Raw genomic sequence first — 22,812 nt, 5'->3', positions numbered from 1 at the left:
AATCATACACATGGTAAGTAGTGATTGGTGGAATATAAAGTGATACACAAAAAGTGGTACAGAGGATTTGGACTCCATTTGAGTCCAAATCCTCTGTACCACTTTTTGTATACCACTCTATGTTCCACCAATCACTACTTGCCGTGTTTTCATTTTACTTTCCTTATAGAATAACTGAAGTTTAAAATGGAAAGCAATCATACACATGGTAAGTAGTGATTGGTGGAATATAAAGTGATACACAAAAAGTGGTACAGAGGATTTGGACTCTATTTGAGTCCAAATCCTCTGTACCACTTTTTGTATACCACTCTATGTTCCACCAATCACTACTTGCCATGTTTTCATTTTACTTTCCTTATAGAATAACTGAAGTTTAAAATGGAAAGCAATCATACACATGATAAGTAGTGATTGGTGGAATATAAAGTGATACACAAAAAGTGGTACAGAGGATTTGGTTGTAGCTTGTAGAAAAGACGTAGCCATATATGGTTGACATTATATCGACCATGTCCTTATCTTTCTTCTTCAGTCAAGGGTCTGAATATGTTTTCATTTATGTAACCTTCTTATTTGCGCTTCTCTTTGCATTCATCTTCTTCTTTCTTTCAAAAATCTTCACCAAAAGCAAGCGACCCCTACTCCCTCCTGGCCCAAAACCATGGCCTATTGTGGGAAATCTCCCAGAGATGTGGAGGAAAAAACCTAGATATAGGTGGCTGCATAGCCTCATGAAAGAGTTGAACACAGAAATCGCTTGTGTACGTCTAGGAAGTGTGTATGTTGTGCCAGTAGCTTCCCCAGAGATTGCCATGGAGTTTTTGAGGCAACATGATGCAGTGATGGCATCAAGGCCTATCACAGTCACCACTAGTATGTTCAGTGATGGGTTCTTGACTGCAGTCGTTGCACCTTGGGGAAAGCAATGGAAGAAGATGAGGAAGGTGCTCACTCACGAGATATTGAACCCGACAAGACTCGAATGGCTACGTAGTAAGCGAAAGGAAGAAGCCGATAATCTTCTCCGAGTGGTTAACAATATATGCAAATCAGGCTCAGTTGTTGATGTAAGGTTAGTTTCCCAACACTTCACTGGAATTATTATGAGGAGAATGATGTTCAACAGAAGGTACTATAGGCAAGGAAGAGAGGATGGAGGGCCTTGTGTTGAAGAACAAGAGCATATTAAAGCACTATTTACTGTGCTTTTGTATGTGTATGCATTGTGTGTTTCTGATTACTTGCCAATCTTGAAGCCACTCGATTTAGATGGACATGAAAAGACTGTGAGGAATGCTTTGAATGTTATCAAAAAGTACGAGGATCCGATTATCAATGAGAGAGTAGAAATGTGGAAAGAGGGGAAGAGGACCGAGCCTGAAGACCTTCTTGATGTTTTCATTTCAGTTAAGGATGACAATGGGAAGCCATTGCTATCAGTGGCAGAGATCAAAGCACAAATCACGGTGATATACTTTGACATTTAATCGGTTTTTAAGAAATTATTCCCATATTCACGACTTTTATACTCCATTATCATTTTAATTAGATACCAAATAATTACTTTTTTTTTTTTTCACTATTGAAAACAAACCTAGGTTTGATAAGAAAAGAAGTATCCACTTAATCATTTTTAATTGATGGATCTTATTTGCATAGTATACGAAATTACAAATAACTTCTTGTTTAAACCATTGATTGGAATTCTTCTTTTTTTTATTTTTATTTTTTATTTTTTATTTTTTATCATTGATTCAAATTTATCAATTTTGAAATGAGTGAATTCATTTTTGCCAGTTAGTGTCATTTAAAGAAATATTAATTATTATTGTTTTGAATATTCACTCATATCTTTTGTAATAAATTTATGGATAAGATTTAAAGAACTCCATAAATAAGATTTGGTTTCTATTTATCTAAGAATTTTAGGGGATTCTACCATCACACATTCTTAGCGTGCCACAAGTTCTTGTAGGGTGAAGGGTAAGGGTTGGAGTTCAAGTTTTCAGGAGAAAGTTTTACGCATATATACATTTACGTTAGACTAGAATATAGTTTTTATCTCGAATAAAATATAAAATAAAAGAATTCTACAGGATCCTTTCAGTTTTCTCCCTACAGAAATGTCCATGTTATATATTTACAAAAATGTTTAGTTTTGTATACCTATTAATAGTCTTGTTGTTATTCATGCAGGAACTATTCCTTGCAACTGTGGATAATCCTTCCAATATAGTGGAGTGGGCTTTGGCAGAAATGCTAAACCAACCTGAGCAGCTACAAAAAGCAGTAGAGGAATTAGACAGGGTGGTTGGAAAGGAGAGACTTGTTGAAGAATCAGATATTCCTAACCTAAGCTATGTGGTGGCTTGTGCAAGGGAGTCTCTTAGGCTTCACCCAATTGCACCATTCAATCTCCCCCATGTCGCTAAAGAAGATCTTACTGTGGCTGGCTACTTCATCCCTAAAGGTAGTCAAGTCTTGCTAAGCCGATTAGGCCTCGGTCGAAACCCAAGAGTTTGGGAGGACCCCTTAAGGTTCAACCCTGAGCGACATTTCAAGGATAATTCACATGAGTTGGGGCTTGCAGAACCTGGCCTGAGGTTCATTTCCTTCACTAGAGGAAGGAGAGGGTGCATGGGTGGTACACTAGGGACACTCATTACTGTGATGCTATTTGCAAGACTTCTACAAGGTTTTACATGGAGAATTCCACCTGAGTTGGAGAAGATTGACCTTAAAGAGAACGACCGACTCTTCCTCGCCAAACCCTTGCATGTGTACGCAGAACCACGCTTGCCTGCTCATTTGTACCCAGCTTAATTGATAATTAAGTGGGATTCTAGTTTTATCTGCTAATATATTTGGTCATTGAATAATAGAATTTTATTTGAATTCTACTTAAACAGAAAATCAATTAAGACATGTTTTGTAGATTGTAATAAGAACTCTAATGTGATAACTATTTCGATGGTCTAACTATTTAGTAGTTGGACAATGTTTTTATTGCAAGAAATAATTGTTCTTTATGAATAGTTATTCTTTAAAATGGAAAATAATTATTAGGTGTAATAATTTCTAAAATTAATATATTTTTCAATAAATAAACTTTCCATATGCAAATAACAATCATAGAACTAAAAAATCATGAAAAATATCTCATCTCTCTCTCAGATTTAAAAAAGTATTATTTTTTAAAAATATAATTATTTGAGTAAAATATTTCTTAAAATAAATTTTAAGTTTTATTCTATTCTAACAACTCACAACCAAACTTATGAATAACTTTAATTATTCGGTTACAATATATTTCATAATTTTTATTCTCTGTAATTAAGATTACTATTTAGTATACCAAACATGCCCTTAATGTTTTGGTTAAATAATAAGAATAGTTATCATGGAGATAGAAAGAACATCATAATTTCAAATTTTATTGGATTTGAAAAAAAAAAAAGAGTAAATAACATTACCGTGGTGTTGTTTGCAAGACTTCTACAAAGTTTACATGGAGCATTCCATGTGAGTTGAAGAAGATTGACCTTAAAGGGAACGACCAACTGGTAGATTTTTTTATGGTTGAATAAGAGATTTAGGGTTCAATTTTCACTTACATAAAAAACCAATTAGTATATTGGTCTGATGATAAAGAGTTATCATCAAAAGCAGATACTATAGGTTGAAACTATCTCACGGAAAAAAAAAAAAAAAAAAAAAAAAAAAACCCCTCTTCCTAGCCATCTTGCATGTATACACAAAACCATGCCTGTTGCTCATTTGTACCTACCATAATTAATGTGTAATTAATAATATCAATAAGATTTTAATTTATTTCACTTATAAAGTTTTTGGTCATTGAATAAAAGATTTGAATTTGAATCCAACATATAAAAAAAACTAATTATATTTTTAGTCAAATGAGTCAAATTTGTACTAGAGGCTGTTTTGTTTTGTTCATAGGAACAAAATATTTCGATACCAAATAATATTAGAGTACCATTTTAGAAAACATGCTATTTATATATTTCTATATATATATGTAAGGACCAAATTTGGAACCCAACCCAAGATCGAATGGAGTAAGGCTCAAAAAGCCCAGAACAATGAATTTATAGAGAGTGGTTTGTAAAACTGGGACAGAGTGAATTGGATCGCAGGTAAAATAGGCTCAACTCACAAGAACTAAGAAGATGCTTGGATTGAGTTTAGAAAAACAATCCTTGGCACAAGTTCGAGGAGGTTAGCTTTTATATATTCCTTACAAGTATGATTACAAGTTTGATTCTTAATTGCTACAGTATTTCTCTCTTGATTTTTTCCGTCCCCCTTCTATGGAGAATTTCTCTTATTATATAGTCCCCTTCAAACGATCTTGGCCTTCCACTCGTTGGCCATCCATTCCCTTACTTGAGTGCTTGTCTCATTGGACACCTCCTCAGGCTACCTTGTGCGTTGGGACGGCCAACATAGCCCTGTTCAGGAGTCTTCTCCACACTAATGTAGCCAGAAAGTTAGCTGCAGAGCCTTAAATACGATGGTAGTGGATTCCTTCTTAGATATTTTAGGGCTTCCATTTGTACTTTGTTTTTGCAATGCTTGTCCGTGCTCACAGAACTTTCTGGAATACCTTTCTGGATGGTAGACTACTTGTTCAGACCTCAGCATAATCAGTCCGAGGTGACATCTGTCCTCAGCCTACCCTCTTATGCCATTATGGCTAAAGCTGACCTCATCACCCATTAGCATGGGTCCCCTTGATGGTGTTCACCCCTCCTCGGATGGTCTTTAGTCCTCGGCTTGGGCCTTGGGCCCAAGACACACATAAACGACAGTCTCCAATGCCCAATGCCCCTACAATATATATATATATATATACATACATACATGCATGCTTGTATTTATTTTATGAAAGTATGAATTTATTAATTTTTATGTTTATTAACAAAAAATTTAAAGTCTAAATAATAGCCTAAGTACACTAATTAACCAATTCATTAGCTTAAATAACATGTTTGTTTGTTTGTTTGGTTTTTTTTTTTTTTTTTTTTTTTTTTTTTTTAATTTCAAAATTTTAACATTTTTTTTTTGCTCTTAATTATACCAGCCAATACATCCGAGTATGCTAGGTACAGGCCTAGGCCGGTGTAACCTAGTATTTTTTTGGGTACATTTTAAAGGAGTACCAGTACTGACTTAATGACCAGTATGATATATTTTTTTCAGTATGGCTGGTACCAGTATAATATTGATTCCCTTGATTTTAGTTGGAAAATAAAATTATAGAGTTGTGGAGATAGGTGTGCTAACCGTAAAGATAGAGGAAAGAAAAGGAAATATTGACAAAGTTAGAACAAAATAATTAATGAACTATGAGGACTTTAAACTTACGAAATCTGTATGAGACGACTCTTGTTGTGGAAATCAATTATCTTTGTAACGACTCAATGGCCTTGACTTTCATGCAATCTACTACTAATATTGAGTGAGATGCAATTTATTTTAAATATTTACTTATTTTTCCTTTACGTAACATGCTATCTTTTATTTTTAAAGATTTTTTTTATTTAGTTATCTAATTTAATTTTGTTATTATTTTATATGCAATAGGAATAAGTATACATGCGGAGGTTGATAACTTAATATTGTCCCTGGTAGCTAGTACTTTTTTAGTTTTTTAGTTCTTTTGAGGTGATGATAATATTAGTTGAGCTTGTAAACATAAAATATCATTTTTTTTTTAATTTTTAATTTTTTTTGAGTATTTGTTTTTGTTTTTGTATTTGTATTGAAAGAAAGACAAAGACAAAGACACAATATAATCAATTTATTCATTTTTTTATTATTATATTATTTTTGCATATGAAAAATATGCATTGACTTGATATTGATCCAATCCTAAAATGTAACAAGAAAAAGGGTCATATATTTTACAAGTCGTTTAAAATGATTTGTTTTTTTTATATGAACTTGATTGACTCATCCATTTAATAGGTCTATCTTTCTTTTTTCTTTTTTTTTTCTTTTTTTTTTCCTTTTTCTTTTTTAACAAAAATAATGTGATATTAAGGTAGATAGTAGAAGAAATGATAAAACGTAGGGAAAATTTAGAGAAAATATAACAGTAAATTGTAAAATTAATAAGAAAAAAAAAAAGAATTAAAAATTGAAAGCTCGAAAATACGTTAAAAACACAAGAGCTGTTTAGACCCCCAAATAAAAGATTATAGCTCGATTGATTTTACTTTAACTTATACAAAGTGCGAAAAAGGGTAAATACGAGTGGATAAACAAACAAACTACTCTAACCCATAATCATTATAACACAGTAGTAAAATGAATGGTAAAAGAGTAGGGAAGAAGAACGCAAACACAAGATAACATGCCGAAGTGTTATCGAAGAGGAAACCGAAGTACTCGGCATAAAACCTCACCGCCGCCCTCCAAGCGGTAATCGATCCACTAGACAATCAGTTAAGATACGCGAATAGCAAAAGACCCACTAAGCCTAGTCTACCCAATGCATCTAAGCCCTCCAAGCTCCTACTCCAACAAGGCTTCTCGAAACTGTGTCTTGTCTCGCTTTCCAGATCCCGCAATACGCCTGATTGCATCCACCAAGCCTTCCTGGCTTCTTTTGGTAAATCCCTAAAGCTTCCCCATCTTCAAAACACTCTCTACACTTTGAATAGGTGTGGGTTATGTTTGGGTACAAATCTCCTCTCAAGGTATGACAATGGGAGAGGGAAGGAGAAGAGGCTACAATGATTTCTCACTAAGGATGGGTAGCTCTCTCTCTAAAAGATGGGTGTGTGTGTTGTAGAAAACCTATCTAGGGTTTTTCTCTCTGAATGGTCTCTTCACAATTTGTGGGTAATGAGGGTATATATAGTATGGGTGAAGGGTAAAAAAGTCACATTTAAAAATCTTTCAGGCAAAATGTTTCGTGACTACCTCGCGGGAAGGCTTTACTTGCGAGACACTTGCGAAACTGACAGTCTGGCACGACTCTTCAGCTTCCAGCATGTGCTTCTCACATGGCTCTTTCGCGGGTTAGCTTCTTGTGAGTTTCTCACGAAATCCATTGATTGTTCACCAACTTAATACTAAACCCAATACAATAAAATCCTACAAAATACAAGGAAAAAAATAAAAGCAATTACAACATTTTTTGTCATGGAATAAAGCCAACATAAAACATAGTTGTAAATTACAACTTTACAATCTCCCCCTTTAGCTATTCTGTGACAAAACACCCTATAACAGACTCTAGACCTAAACACGAGTTTGGGAACAATGGAAAAACTCACTCATACCTAAATCTAGAAGCTGTGATGAACTTGGAACATATATACCTGTAACCTAAAACACTTGCACAAAACACATTAGATCTTCAAGGTAAATCAAGTGATAAAATGACAAGTATAATGTAACAAGTAAATTACGATCAAGTAAATATGATGTGAAACATGTGAGCAACTTGATCATACACCAAAACAGTCATATGGAAATGATTACAATGATCATATAGCAAAGCAAATGATCATCCGAATATGCAATCAATAAAGCACAATAGCATAAGGATGTATGCATGTCCAACACATAAGCATGATGCGATGAGAGCAGCAAAGCATAGATACTAAACATAACTCAAAGTACCATAAAACAACGAGAAAATAAGCATAATATAAAATAAAGACAAAACAAGGTTTTCTAAAAAAGGATGTCTTCTCCCCCTTGGTATATGCATCTCCTCAAAGGCTTTCTCCCCCTACGAATGTGCACGAGGTAGAATTTTTCCCCCTAAGAATGTGCACATGAGTCATATAGAAATGACGAAACACATCAATATACTCTCCGGTATACTCTCTCCCTTTTTGTCATGAATAGACAAATGAATCAAGAGGAAGGAGGGAAAGAAAATAAGATATGAACAAGGGTAAACGATGATGCATGAGAGGTGCAAGATGAATGAGAAAATCCTTGTCTGAGGAGGTCAGTTATCATATAAACCAATTAAACATGTTGTAAGTGCAATTTTGATTGCTATAGTGTTTTTTCTCTATTTTTCCGATCCCTTTCCTCATGGAGGGTCTCTTGCATTATATAGCTTTTTCTAGGCCATCTTGACCCTACACTTGTTGATCATTTGATCCCTTACTTGAGTACTTGTCCCATCAGACATCCTCTCTAACTTTCTGTGAATCGTGGTAGCCAAGACAGTACTGTTAAGGGATTTCCTTAACATAAATGCGGCCAAAAAAGTAGCTGCAGTGCATTCAATGTGGTGGTAACAGCTTTCCATTAGATATTTTTATGTTCCTATCATCCTTATACGTTTATGATACACGTCCTTGTCACTGAAGCTTCCTGGAAGGTCACCATGATAGCTGGAGTACACGTCTGAGCTATAATCATCATGTTCGAGGAGTCATTCCTCCTCGGACCACCCTCCCCTTCTGTATTTGCTCATTAGATCCTAAGACTGAACTACTCATTGCCATTCGTTCGTCCTCGGACTATCCATGCTCTCGGCCAAGCCCAAGGCCCAATATATGAGTTGGCCCCTTATCCCTACACTTTAAAAATAAAATGATTCATATATTTGTTTTGTAATACAAATAAAATCTAGAATTGACCTTAATTATTACAGTACTTTTTTTTCCACGGGAAGCACGTTGTTATCCCAACACTTTAAAAATAAAATGATTCATATATTTGTTTTGTAATACAAATAAAATCTAGAATTGACCTTAATTATTACAGTATTTTTTTTCCACAGGAAGCACGTGCCTTGCCCATGCTACCCTAATTAGTAGAATAAAAAGAGAAAATCCATTTATTATTTATTAATGTCAAAATATGTCACAACCAGAAAAAGTAATTAAAGTAGGCGCTCTGGCTCTTTCTCACAAAATGACAATAGTATAAAACCCATATTTTTTTGCAAAAAATATGTGAATGGATTTTTGCCTAAAAATTAATATAAATTATCATTAAATTAAACTTTTGAAAAACAATAATATAAATGGACACACCTGATTTCATAACTTATTGATTTGCATGACTTTGAGTGATGGATAATTTCTACTCACTATTAAACATCCTTCATTTTTTGTTGATCACTCATAGTTATACAAGTCAGTAAATTATGAAATTGAATGCGAATATGAGTGTGTCAATAGTATTATTGTTCGAAAGCTAAGGAGAATCAGGAGATTGATGTTGAGTATTTAATTTCCATGTTTAAGTAATCTCCCAATATCTGATAGCATCATGCCCATGCATTCAAAGGTCTATGCAAAGAGATCACCTTCATTTTTTGTTGTTAACATGGATATCCAGAGATCTTTCAATACATGGCTACTTTTCGGGTTTGAATAATTCTCTCATCTCAACATATATTACATAATCATGTGGAGGAATCTCTTGGGGGCAAGAGAGTCAATATTGTACCGGAGGCTATATTGGTTTGGCCAGTGGTACAATATATTTTGAATACCGGTGTACCGTTTCGGGTTTATCGCTATTTTTTATATTTATAAATATATATATATATATATATATACATATGTATGTATGTGTGTGTGTGTGTGTATATTATAATAAATATAAAAGTTTACCATAAAACATTTCCTTAATTCAGAACTAATTGGGGGTGCCAAGATGTAAGTTGAGAGTTGTGAACACAAGACCTCATGGATTTCATGAGACATTGGAAACTGCTAAACCAATCATTTGGGATCAAATCACCTTCATGTTGATTGCACAAAAAAGTAGAATAGAAAATTTAGCAATAAGATAGGAAGCCAAAATGGGTTTTTATCCTTTTCTCACAAACTTTTTAGCAAAATGCCCCATGTTTGAAACTAATTAGGAATATGTAAAAATCGATTTTTGGAACATCGAGTTATAGCGAACGTGGACTTAGAAATTTTTTTTTGGAAATCGAGTTTCATGTAAAGTACTTGAGTTCATGGAACTCGAGTTCTACTTGAATTTTTTCAAGGAACTCTAGTTCTATGAACTCGAGTACTTCACATGGAACTTAAATTCCATATATTATTTTTTTAATTTTTAGTTCGCTATAACTCGATTGTCCAAAAATCGAGTTTTAAGTTAAAACTCATTTTTAGAAAATCGGGTTTCAAAACATGGGCATTTCTCTAAATAGTTTCATATATGAGACATTTTGTTGAAAAGTTTTGACGAAAGGGGCAAATGTCCATTTTTTCCAAGATAGGAAGGAGTAGATTCTCTTCTTAATTAGGACATGGTATAATCAGTGTTTTAAAAACCGGACCGGACCGGCCGATTCAATTGGGAATCGGACCTTAATCCGATCCGGTAATGATTAAAAACCGGAAATGAAGGAAAAAACGGAAAAAACTGCCGGTTTAACCGAAAAACCGGAAACCGGTACGGTTAAACTGGTTTTAAGCTTGTTCACTAACACTTCAGCTACTGTGTTTCTGAGCAAAAAAATAAATATAAATAAGAGATTTTGTTTCAGATTTAAGAAGAAGAGAGGTTTTGACTTTGAAAATGTTGTTAAGTCTAAAGCTGTGAAGCCTTATATGCCCACATTGACACCAAAAATATTAGATTTACTATTTATGACTTGAGTCACTTGACATAGTTGAAAAGAACTGAGGAAACCCAAACCAAAGAGATGCAGCCACGCAGGTACAGTTTGTCCACTTCAATTTAAGAGCTTTTCTTGCTGCTCTTGTATTTTTTTTTTTTTTTTGGCTGAATAAAAAGAATGAGAAAAATCTTGCTTCTGCTCTTGGAGACTTGCACATGCACTGATGCACATATATTTACCGAGAGAGAGTATTGAAGGCAAAGAGATGAGAAATTAGAAAAAGATAAAAGAAGAAACTAGTACAGAGCTTTTAGTTAACCAAGGTGGGGATGTAAGGTTTCAAAATATGTGGTGGGTGGAGTATCAACGTGTAAAGAACTAAAGGTAGGATATGTGGTGGAAAAGAAATGGGCAATGATATTGTCACTCATTGGTGACTTTTTGATATTTGAAAAATGAAAGAATAACTAAAATAATTTTTGTAGTGAGCTTAAGTTTGGTTGTCTAATATATAAATAAAGAAAGATGTTATATTTATAATGTTTTTACAATAAATTATAGGTGGTTAATTGTTATTAATTCAAATTTGAACTTAATACTAAGATTACTTTTTTGACAACAACAACTAGTAACAATTTGCCAATTAAAATTTGTTGTAAAAATATTGTGAAAATATTGTGAACATATCATTTCTTATAAATTAAAGTTAAGGTTTAATGTTTTACTGTTATTTAATTTAATTTTTTAGTTAAAATTTTAGTCATAAAATTATTTATTTATTTATTTATTTTTATAATTATTAATTAATTATTTATGACAGCATCGGTCCGACCATAAAACCAAGAACCACTCTCTATTCCGGTTCTTTGACCGTACCGGTTTTTAAAACCATGAGTATAATAGCCCTTATTTACGTACACTCTCCATTAGTGTTAAACCTGGTCGCATTTTTTGCAAAGAAAAAAGAAAAAAGAGAGCGACTAATGCGTAAGTGTATAATAGAAATTTTAGGTAAGAGTTATGAACCTAGGTAATCATGGATCTAATGAGGCCCTATGGATCACAAAACCAACCCCTTGGGGGTAAGATCACCTTCATTTTGACTACACGATCGAATATGTAGAATAGAAATTTTAACACTAAGATAAGTATGAGTAGGTTCTCTTTTTGATAAGGACACGTTGTAAAAGCCCCTATTTACACACTCCATTAGTGTTGTACCATGATATGGGTTTTATATTTCGAATTATATTTAGGTAATAGGATATTTTTGTATTTATTTATATTTTTGATAATTAGTTGCAACAATGAGGAGAAGGCATTTGAACCTTGGATGTCTCCATTTACAACATTGAAAATGTTAGTTGATCTATGCAAGATTGTTGGCTATTAATAAAACTAGTCACTAACCCATGTGATATACGGGAATAGCTACTGGATGAGTTTTAGGAAAAGAAAAAACCATTATTTTTGAGTTGGAGTAGTAAGCAAAAATGCATTTAAAAAATGATATCGAAAGAAATAGCACATTGTTTTATTAGTTAGGTAGAAGAAAGTAATGTTATTTTATTTATTAGTGTTTTTTGAGAAGGAATAAGAGATAGAATCTCTAGTTTAGTTTGTGTCGTATATATAGATATATACAAGGTAAGTTGTAGTATATATAGCAATAGGTGCGTATTGAAAAGTCATAATATTTCAAATTAGATATACCAAAAAGTGCCTATTGAAATGTTATAACCTATTGGGTAAGGTCATAACCCTTCATATTGGATATATATGAAAGGTGCTTATTGAACGAAAATGTGTCTATTGACTGAAAATGTGCCTACTGAATCAAAACGTGCCTATTGACTGAAAATGTGTCTGTTGAATGAAAATGTGTCTACTAACAAAAAAGTGCATATTTAATGAAAATGTGCCTATTGAAGGTGGTCATAATCCTTTGGTTATAAATAGTGGTTCATATTCATTTGGTAATTTTTTCTCAATTTCTTTTCTTTCATCTTTCTTAAAAATACAAAAAATTTGTGGATTTTAGCTATTTGTAGAACCCAATAAACTTGATTTAATATGTGCTTGTTAATTTGAAGTAGTTCGTTCATTGCCATAGAAATTAATTATCCAATCATATTTTTGGCATTTCATTCAATTTTTCATAACTCGTTTCCTCTTAATTGTATGATCAGTTGATCAATAACTTCAATTTTGAAATAAAATAAAATAAATAATTATGGGTACCCTTGTAATTGTAGTCCGGAGTCAGAGTATATGGAGGAAATTGTTGAAACCATCCTGTCATATTGATGTTCTTGCTCAAGACTCTTCAACAATCATCCCGCAAAATGAAATGCTGCTTTAACTAGTCAAAATTCTATTTGCTGAGTGGACTCGCTTTCTTTCTGTTTTTAGTTCCAACTTTTTTACTACCACTTCCCTTTTGTCCGCCACTTCAACATTTTTCTTTGTTCCGTAGTTGAAGCCAACGTTAAATTTTCTTTTACTTTTCTAATATGGGTCAGTGGAGTGCGTATCCTTGTTTTCTGTGTGGGTTTGTTTCCTTCACTCCTTGTTTTTCATTTCATTCATCTGTTTAGTTTGGGCAGTTTTTTTTTAGACGGTTTTTTCTTTTGTTAAAGAGTGAAAAGGTCTAAGAATCAAACCACACAACTATTCGGTGTTTTTAGATGTTTACATGGCAATAATTTCTGTAGTCACGTGGCGCAATGAAGAGTGGTCAACGAAAATTTAAACATTTCGACTATTAGTTATTATATAGATATAGATATATAGATTTTAATGAGAAGAGTAATTATACGAGTTTATTTATTTTCTTATATTATATTAGATAATTGAGTTTATTTATTTTTTAAATAAAGATAATAGAGTTTTAATGAGTATGTTTTTATTTTATTTTTTTTTTATTTTGAGAATTGAAAGTATTTTAACGCACACACGGGAGAAAGGAGAAGGTCTTAAAAAAATTGACAGTGGTGTATATAAAAAAATGCCTAACTCTTGGATAAAACACACATATTTTAAACCTTTTTAATTTACACTTATTAATGAGTTTTATCTCAAGTGGATTATAAATTCTTGCCATAATTGAAATCTGAATGTATTGTATTGATAAATATAAGCATGGGCGAGGATATTCCATTCCGATATTGATCCCAAAAATCTCACTAATGAAAAAACATACTAGTTTGTTCTCGGCTAGGGCTTCTAAAAAACCCTAGACTGTAGTATCGCCGTTTCCTTTCTCCTTGAGAAAGAAGAGCGTTCCCTTTAGCGACTTGGGTTGCTAGAAGGGCTTTGTTCTATTCTTTGTGACGGGAAGTGTAGGCTTGATTGAGGGTATGGACGAAATTATTAGAAGGTGCGACGGGCTTTCTCTCTCGGCTAAGGAAGGTTCAAGGGTGAAGCTTTCTAGTGAGGTGGCGGCATTAGAACATGTGTTGGCTGCGAAGTTTCTTACGAAGAGAAGTTTGAATATGGATGCAGTGGCTCGCACTTTTCGTCCCCTCTGGAGGACGAAGGAGAGTTTTCAACTGACAAGTGTGGGGAATAACACGATGCTTTTCGAGTTTGGTTCAGATATTGACGCTGAAAAGGTTTTACAGGGTGAAATATAAAGTGATACACAAAAAGTGGTACAGAGGATTTGGACTCTATTTGAGTCCAAATCCTCTGTACCACTTTTTGTATACCACTCTATGTTCCACCAATCACTACTTGCCATGTTTTCATTTTACTTTCCTTATAGAATAACTGAAGTTTAAAATGGAAAGCAATCATACACATGGTAAGTAGTGATTGGTGGAATATAAAGTGATACACAAAAAGTGGTACAGAGGATTTGGACTCTATTTGAGTCCAAATCCCCTGTACCACTTTTTGTATACCACTCTATGTTCCACCAATCACTACTTGCCGTGTTTTCATTTTACTTTCCTTATAGAATAACTGAAGTTTAAAATGGAAAGCAATCATACACATGGTAAGTAGTGATTGGTGGAATATAAAGTGATACACAAAAAGTGGTACAGAGGATTTGGACTCCATTTGAGTCCAAATCCTCTGTACCACTTTTTGTATACCACTCTATGTTCCACCAATCACTACTTGCCATGTTTTCATTTTACTTTCCTTATAGAATAACTGAAGTTTAAAATGGAAAGCAATCATACACATGGTAAGTAGTGATTGGTGGAATATAAAGTGATACACAAAAAGTGGTACAGAGGATTTGGACTCTATTTGAGTCCAAATCCTCTGTACCACTTTTTGTATATCACTCTATGTTCCACCAATCACTACTTGCCATGTTTTCATTTTACTTTCCTTATAGAATAACTGAAGTTTAAAATGGAAAGCAATCATACACATGATAAGTAGTGATTGGTGGAATATAAAGTGATACACAAAAAGTGGTACAGAGGATTTGGTTGTAGCTTGTAGAAAAGACGTAGCCATATATGGTTGACATTATATCGACCATGTCCTTATCTTTCTTCTTCAGTCAAGGGTCTGAATATGTTTTCATTTATGTAACCTTCTTATTTGCGCTTCTCTTTGCATTCATCTTCTTCTTTCTTTCAAAAATCTTCACTAAAAGCAAGCGACCCCTACTCCCTCCTGGCCCAAAACCATGGCCTATTGTGGGAAATCTCCCAGAGATGTGGAGGAAAAAACCTAGATATAGGTGGCTGCATAGCCTCATGAAAGAGTTGAACACAGAAATCGCTTGTGTACGTCTAGGAAGTGTGTATGTTGTGCCAGTAGCTTCCCCAGAGATTGCCATGGAGTTTTTGAGGCAACATGATGCAGTGATGGCATCAAGGCCTATCACAGTCACCACTAGTATGTTCAGTGATGGGTTCTTGACTGCAGTCGTTGCACCTTGGGGAAAGCAATGGAAGAAGATGAGGAAGGTGCTCACTCACGAGATATTGAACCCGACAAGACTCGAATGGCTACGTAGTAAGCGAAAGGAAGAAGCCGATAATCTTCTCCGAGTGGTTAACAATATATGCAAATCAGGCTCAGTTGTTGATGTAAGGTTAGTTTCCCAACACTTCACTGGAATTATTATGAGGAGAATGATGTTCAACAGAAGGTACTATAGGCAAGGAAGAGAGGATGGAGGGCCTTGTGTTGAAGAACAAGAGCATATTAAAGCACTATTTACTGTGCTTTTGTATGTGTATGCATTGTGTGTTTCTGATTACTTGCCAATCTTGAAGCCACTCGATTTAGATGGACATGAAAAGACTGTGAGGAATGCTTTGAATGTTATCAAAAAGTACGAGGATCCGATTATCAATGAGAGAGTAGAAATGTGGAAAGAGGGGAAGAGGACCGAGCCTGAAGACCTTCTTGATGTTTTCATTTCAGTTAAGGATGACAATGGGAAGCCATTGCTATCAGTGGCAGAGATCAAAGCACAAATCACGGTGATATACTTTGACATTTAATCGGTTTTTAAGAAATTATTCCCATATTCACGACTTTTATACTCCATTATCATTTTAATTAGATACCAAATAATTACTTTTTTTTTTTTTTTCACTATTGAAAACAAACCTAGGTTTGATAAGAAAAGAAGTATCCACTTAATCATTTTTAATTGATGGATCTTATTTGCATAGTATACGAAATTACAAATAACTTCTTGTTTAAACCATTGATTGGAATTCTTCTTTTTTTTATTTTTATTTTTTATTTTTTATTTTTTATCATTGATTCAAATTTATCAATTTTGAAATGAGTGAATTCATTTTTGCCAGTTAGTGTCATTTAAAGAAATATTAATTATTATTGTTTTGAATATTCACTCATATCTTTTGTAATAAATTTATGGATAAGATTTAAAGAACTCCATAAATAAGATTTGGTTTCTATTTATCTAAGAATTCTAGGGGATTCTACCATCACACATTCTTAGCGTGCCACAAGTTCTTGTAGGGTGAAGGGTAAGGGTTGGAGTTCAAGTTTTCAAGAGAAAGTTTTACGCATATATACATTTACGTTAGACTAGAATATAGTTTTTATCTCGAATAAAATATAAAATAAAAGAATTCTACAGGATCCTTTCAGTTTTCTCCCTACAGAAATGTCCATGTTATATATTTACAAAAATGTTTAGTTTTGTATACCTATTAATAGTCTTGTTGTTATTCATGCAGGAACTATTCCTTGCAACTGTGGATAATCCTTCCAATATAGTGGAGTGGGCTTTGGCAGAAATGCTAAACCAACCTGAGCAGCTACAAAAAGCAGTAGAGGAATTAGACAGGGTGGTTGGAAAGGAGAGACTTGTTGAAGAATCAGATATTCCTAACCTAAGCTATGTGGTGGCTTGTGCAAGGGAGTCTCTTAGGCTTCACCCAATTGCACCATTCAATCTCCCCCATGTCGCTAAAGAAGATCTTACTGTGGCTGGCTACTTCATCCCTAAAGGTAGTCAAGTCTTGCTAAGTCGATTAGGCCTCGGTCGAAACCCAAGAGTTTGGGAGGACCCCTTAAGGTTCAACCCTGAGCGACATTTCAAGGATAATTCACATGAGTTGGGGCTTGCAGAACCTGGCCTGAGGTTCATTTCCTTCACTAGAGGAAGGAGAGGGTGCATGGGTGGTACACTAGGGACACTCATTACTGTGATGCTATTTGCAAGACTTCTACAAGGTTTTACATGGAGAATTCCACCTGAGTTGGAGAAGATTGACCTTGAAGAGAACGACCGACTCTTCCTCGCCAAACCCTTGCATGTGTACGCAGAACCACGCTTGCCTGCTCATTTGTACCCAGCTTAATTGATAATTAAGTGGGATTCTAGTTTTATCTGCTAATATATTTGGTCATTGAATAATAGAATTTTATTTGAATTCTACTTAAACAGAAAATCAATTAAGACATGTTTTGTAGATTGTAATAAGAACTCTAATGTGATAACTATTTCGATGGTCTAACTATTTAGTAGTTGGACAATGTTTTTATTGCAAGAAATAATTGTTCTTTATGAATAGTTATTCTTTAAAATGGAAAATAATTATTAGGTGTAATAATTTCTAAAATTAATATATTTTTCAATAAATAAACTTTCCATATGCAAATAACAATCATAGAACTAAAAAATCATGAAAAATATCTCATCTCTCTCTCAGATTTAAAAAAGTATTATTTTTTAAAAATATAATTATTTGAGTAAAATATTTCTTAAAATAAATTTTAAGTTTTATTCTATTCTAACAACTCACAACCAAACTTATGAATAACTTTAATTATTCGGTTACAATATATTTCATAATTTTTATTCTCTGTAATTAAGATTACTATTTAGTATACCAAACATGCCCTTAATGTTTTGGTTAAATAATAAGAATAGTTATCATGGAGATAGAAAGAACATCATAATTTCAAATTTTATTGGATTTGAAAAAAAAAAAAGAGTAAATAACATTACCGTGGTGTTGTTTGCAAGACTTCTACAAAGTTTACATGGAGCATTCCATGTGAGTTGAAGAAGATTGACCTTAAAGAGAACGACCAACTGGTAGATTTTTTTATGGTTGAATAAGAGATTTAGGGTTCAATTTTCACTTACATAAAAAACCAATTAGTATATTGGTCTGATGATAAAGAGTTATCATCAAAAGCAGATACTATAGGTTGAAACTATCTCACGGAATAAAAAAAAAAAAAAAAAAAAAAAACCCCTCTTCCTAGCCATCTTGCATGTATACACAAAACCATGCCTGTTGCTCATTTGTACCTACCATAATTAATGTGTAATTAATAATATCAATAAGATTTTAATTTATTTCACTTATAAAGTTTTTGGTCATTGAATAAAAGATTTGAATTTGAATCCAACATATAAAAAAAACTAATTATATTTTTAGTCAAATGAGTCAAATTTGTACTAGAGGCTGTTTTGTTTTGTTCATAGGAACAAAATATTTCGATACCAAATAATATTAGAGTACCATTTTAGAAAACATGCTATTTATATATTTCTATATATATATGTAAGGACCAAATTTGGAACCCAACCCAAGATCGAATGGAGTAAGGCTCAAAAAGCCCAGAACAATGAATTTATAGAGAGTGGTTTGTAAAACTGGGTCAGAGTGAATTGGATCGCAGGTAAAATAGGCTCAACTCACAAGAACTAAGAAGATGCTTGGATTGAGTTTAGAAAAACAGTCCTTGGCACAAGTTCGAGGAGGTTAGCTTTTATATATTCCTTACAAGTATGATTACAAGTTTGATTCTTAATTGCTACAGTATTTCTCTCTTGATTTTTTCCGTCCCCCTTCTATGGAGAATTTCTCTTATTATATAGTCCCCTTCAAACGATCTTGGCCTTCCACTCGTTGGCCATCCATTCCCTTACTTGAGTGCTTGTCTCATTGGACACCTCCTCAGGCTACCTTGTGCGTTGGGACGGCCAACATAGCCCTGTTCAGGAGTCTTCTCCACACTAATGTAGCCAGAAAGTTAGCTGCAGAGCCTTAAATACGATGGTAGTGGATTCCTTCTTAGATATTTTAGGGCTTCCATTTGTACTTTGTTTTTGCAATGCTTGTCCGTGCTCACAGAACTTTCTGGAATACCTTTCTGGATGGTAGACTACTTGTTCAGACCTCAGCATAATCAGTCCGAGGTAACATCTGTCCTCAGCCTACCCTCTTATGCCATTATGGCTAAAGCTGACCTCATCACCCATTAGCATGGGTCCCCTTGATGGTGTTCACCCCTCCTCGGATGGTCTTTAGTCCTCGGCTTGGGCCTTGGGCCCAAGACACACATAAACGACAGTCTCCAAGGCCCAATGCCCCTACAATATATATATATATATATATATATATATATACATACATGCATGCTTGTATTTATTTTATGAAAGTATGAATTTATTAATTTTTATGTTTATTAACAAAAAATTTAAAGTCTAAATAATAGCCTAAGTACACTAATTAACCAATACATTAGCTGAAATAACATGTTTGTTTGTTTGTTTGGTTTTTTTTTTTTTTTTTTTTTTTTTTTTTTTTTTTTTAATTTCAAAATTTTAACATTTTTTTTTTGCTCTTAATTATACCAGCCAATACATCCGAGTATGCTAGGTACAGGCCTAGGCCGGTGTAACCTAGTATTTTTTTGGGTACATTTTAAAGGAGTACCAGTACTGACTTAATGACCAGTATGATATATTTTTTTCAGTATGGCTGGTACCAGTATAATATTGATTCCCTTGATTTTAGTTGGAAAATAAAATTATAGAGTTGTGGAGATAGGTGTGCTAACCGTAAAGATAGAGGAAAGAAAAGGAAATATTGACAAAGTTAGAACAAAATAATTAATGAACTATGAGGACTTTAAACTTACGAAATCTGTATGAGACGACTCTTGTTGTGGAAATCAATTATCTTTGTAACGACTCAATGGCCTTGACTTTCATGCAATCTACTACTAATATTGAGTGAGATGCAATTTATTTTAAATATTTACTTATTTTTCCTTTACGTAACATGCTATCTTTTATTTTTAAAGATTTTTTTTTATTTAGTTATCTAATTTAATTTTGTTATTATTTTATATGCAATAGGAATAAGTATACATGCGGAGGTTGATAACTTAATATTGTCCCTGGTAGCTAGTACTTTTTTAGTTTTTTAGTTCTTTTGAGGTGATGATAATATTAGTTGAGCTTGTAAACATAAAATATCATTTTTTTTTTTAATTTTTAATTTTTTTTGAGTATTTGTTTTTGTTTTTGTATTTGTATTGAAAGAAAGACAAAGACAAAGACACAATATAATCAATTTATTCATTTTTTTATTATTATATTATTTTTGCATATGAAAAATATGCATTGACCTGATATTGATCCAATCCTAAAATGTAACAAGAAAAAGGGTCATATATTTTACAAGTCGTTTAAAATGATTTGTTTTTTTTATATGAACTTGATTGACTCATCCATTTAATAGGTCTATCTTTCTTTTTTCTTTTTTTTTTCTTTTTTTTTCCTTTTTATTTTTTAACAAAAATAATGTGAATTCTATTAAGATATTAAATTCTATAAGGACATCATGTAAAACTTGTGTTTTACCCCTTCAATCCCAACATGCCACATTATCTTATCACATATTTAAGTAAAATGCTGATGTGACAATCATTTATTAGATGGTGTAAAAAATGAGTTTTACACTCCATCTTTACCAAATCTGAACTCATAGTACTTTACCTCCATATGTATATCATGGAGCAATTATGGGCTAGACCTAGCAAATTGGTTGAGTTGATTGGGTTTTGGCTAGATCAAGTTTGAGCCCTAAAAGGGTAGTAACCTTATGACCCTTATCTAGTCCTTTGAGGGTTGGGTTAGTCCGTTGAGGGTCGGGTCACAATCTGATATGACCTATATTTTTTTTACATGCCAAAAATAAATAAAAAAATTGATCATATTGTCTTTGTATTCCTTTCAATACAAATAAAAGAACAAATAAATATAGGTTTGATTTTCAATTTTTATTGGGCTGTGTCCCATTATTTATTTGGAGTTGCTTGTGTCCCATTTTGTCTACTTCGGTCCTATTCAGTCCACATTTCTCCTATTCGGTCTACTTTGGTCCTAATCTATCCATTCGTTCTTATTCGATCCACTTTAGTTCTATTCAGTCCACCTTGTTCCTATTCAATTGGTCTACTTCGTTCCATTTAGTCTAATTTGGTCCATTCGAGCCACTTTAGTCCATTTTGGTCTACTTCACTATATTTTTTGTTCATTTACATAATGAAAGAAGCCATGTTTGGGTTGAAAACACCTATTCTAAATCCAAATTTATTTTAAAAAAAATGAATCTCAAAACTCATAATATCTAAAATCTTAAACATAATATTTATTGTTGCTACGCTTTTATTGAGCCATATTAACGTAACATTTCAATCCATTTCAGTACAGTTAATTGTAAGTGAAAGTATTTCTAAAATAAAGGCTATGAACATACAAATGCAATATTTAGGGTAGTTATTTAAATGAATTACATGAGGTTGATTATACATTTAAGAAAAATAAATAAATATATGTATGTATAGTTTTAATTTAAATACATTGTTCAAATTATTCATTCTCTTAAAAGAGATTATCATGTTAATCAAAACTCATATCAAAGTTATACTGAATATGTATAATTTATTCTCTAAATTTTGTTGTAGAAAGAAAGAGATTACTTATGATGGGGAACTAAAAAATACAACACCCAAACGTATGATCCCAAAATAGAGTTTTAAAAATCACAATGATTTATAAATATAAAGTAGAAATAATAAAAAAATCAAGAGATAAAGAGAGATAATAATCACTTTTTCAAAAGAGAATGTGAGTGAGAATAATATGAAATTTATAGAAAATAATATTAGAAGAAAAAAATGTAAAAAAATAGTAATAAATACCAAATTATTCAAGTCATGTTATATAATAAAATAACGTTATATTCTTATATATTATATTTATAGTGCAATATGATAACATCCATGAAATTAAAGAGATTAAAAAAGGTAACAACTAAAAAAATACAAAACTTAATCACATCAATCCAAAGTAGAGTTCCAAACAGTACAAAAATTCATCAACCTATAGTAGAGATGCAAGAAAAAAAAAATCCAAAAAAAGGAAGAAGAAAAAATTTGAGAGAGAGAAGGAGAGAAATAACATTTTGTGTGTGAGAAAACCATATATAAAATGGGAAAGAGAATTGTAAATTTATAGTAAGAGTAGGAGAATAAGAAAAGCCAAAAATAAAGGAAGATAAATAGATAGAAGAAAAGTGATATTAAGGTAGATAGTAGAAGAAATGATAAAACGTAGGGAAAATTTAGAGAAAATATAACAGTAAATTGTAAAATTAATAAGAAAAAAAAAAGAATTAAAAATTGAAAGCTCGAAAATACGTTAAAAACACAAGAGCTGTTTAGACCCCCAAATAAAAGATTATAGCTCGATTGATTTTACTTTAACTTATACAAAGTGCGAAAAAGAGTAAATACGAGTGGATAAACAAACAAACTACTCTAACCCATAATCATTATAACACAGTAGTAAAATGAATGGTAAAAGAGTAGGGAAGAAGAACGCAAACACAAGATAACATGCCGAAGTGTTATCGAAGAGGAAACCGAAGTACTCGGCATAAAACCTCACCGCCGCCCTCCAA

The 22,812-nt window shown here is 32.8% G+C and overlaps 2 protein-coding genes across 2 annotated transcripts; both read left to right on the top strand.

Annotated features, from left to right (window-relative positions):
* The first annotated feature begins 512 nt into the window (after positions 1-512).
* Positions 513-2,826, top strand: LOC126714972 (tryptophan N-monooxygenase CYP79A68-like). Its single transcript, XM_050415430.1, has 2 exons — positions 513-1,469; positions 2,200-2,826. The coding sequence occupies exons 1-2, from the start codon at positions 513-515 to the stop codon at positions 2,824-2,826; spliced, it is 1,584 nt and encodes a 527-aa protein (XP_050271387.1).
* A 12,261-nt stretch (positions 2,827-15,087) lies between these two features.
* Positions 15,088-17,403, top strand: LOC126714886 (tryptophan N-monooxygenase CYP79A68-like). The gene is made up of 2 exons (XM_050415327.1): positions 15,088-16,044; positions 16,777-17,403. Exons 1-2 carry the CDS (start codon positions 15,088-15,090, stop codon positions 17,401-17,403), a joined length of 1,584 nt encoding a protein of 527 aa, XP_050271284.1.
* Positions 17,404-22,812: the final 5,409 nt, after the last annotated feature.

The sequence above is a fragment of the Quercus robur genome, chromosome 1 (genome assembly GCF_932294415.1).
Source record: "Quercus robur chromosome 1, dhQueRobu3.1, whole genome shotgun sequence".
Taxonomy (NCBI): Eukaryota; Viridiplantae; Streptophyta; class Magnoliopsida; order Fagales; family Fagaceae; genus Quercus; species Quercus robur.
Note: the sequence above shows the minus strand (reverse complement) of the source record. Positions and strands in the feature narration are given on the sequence as shown.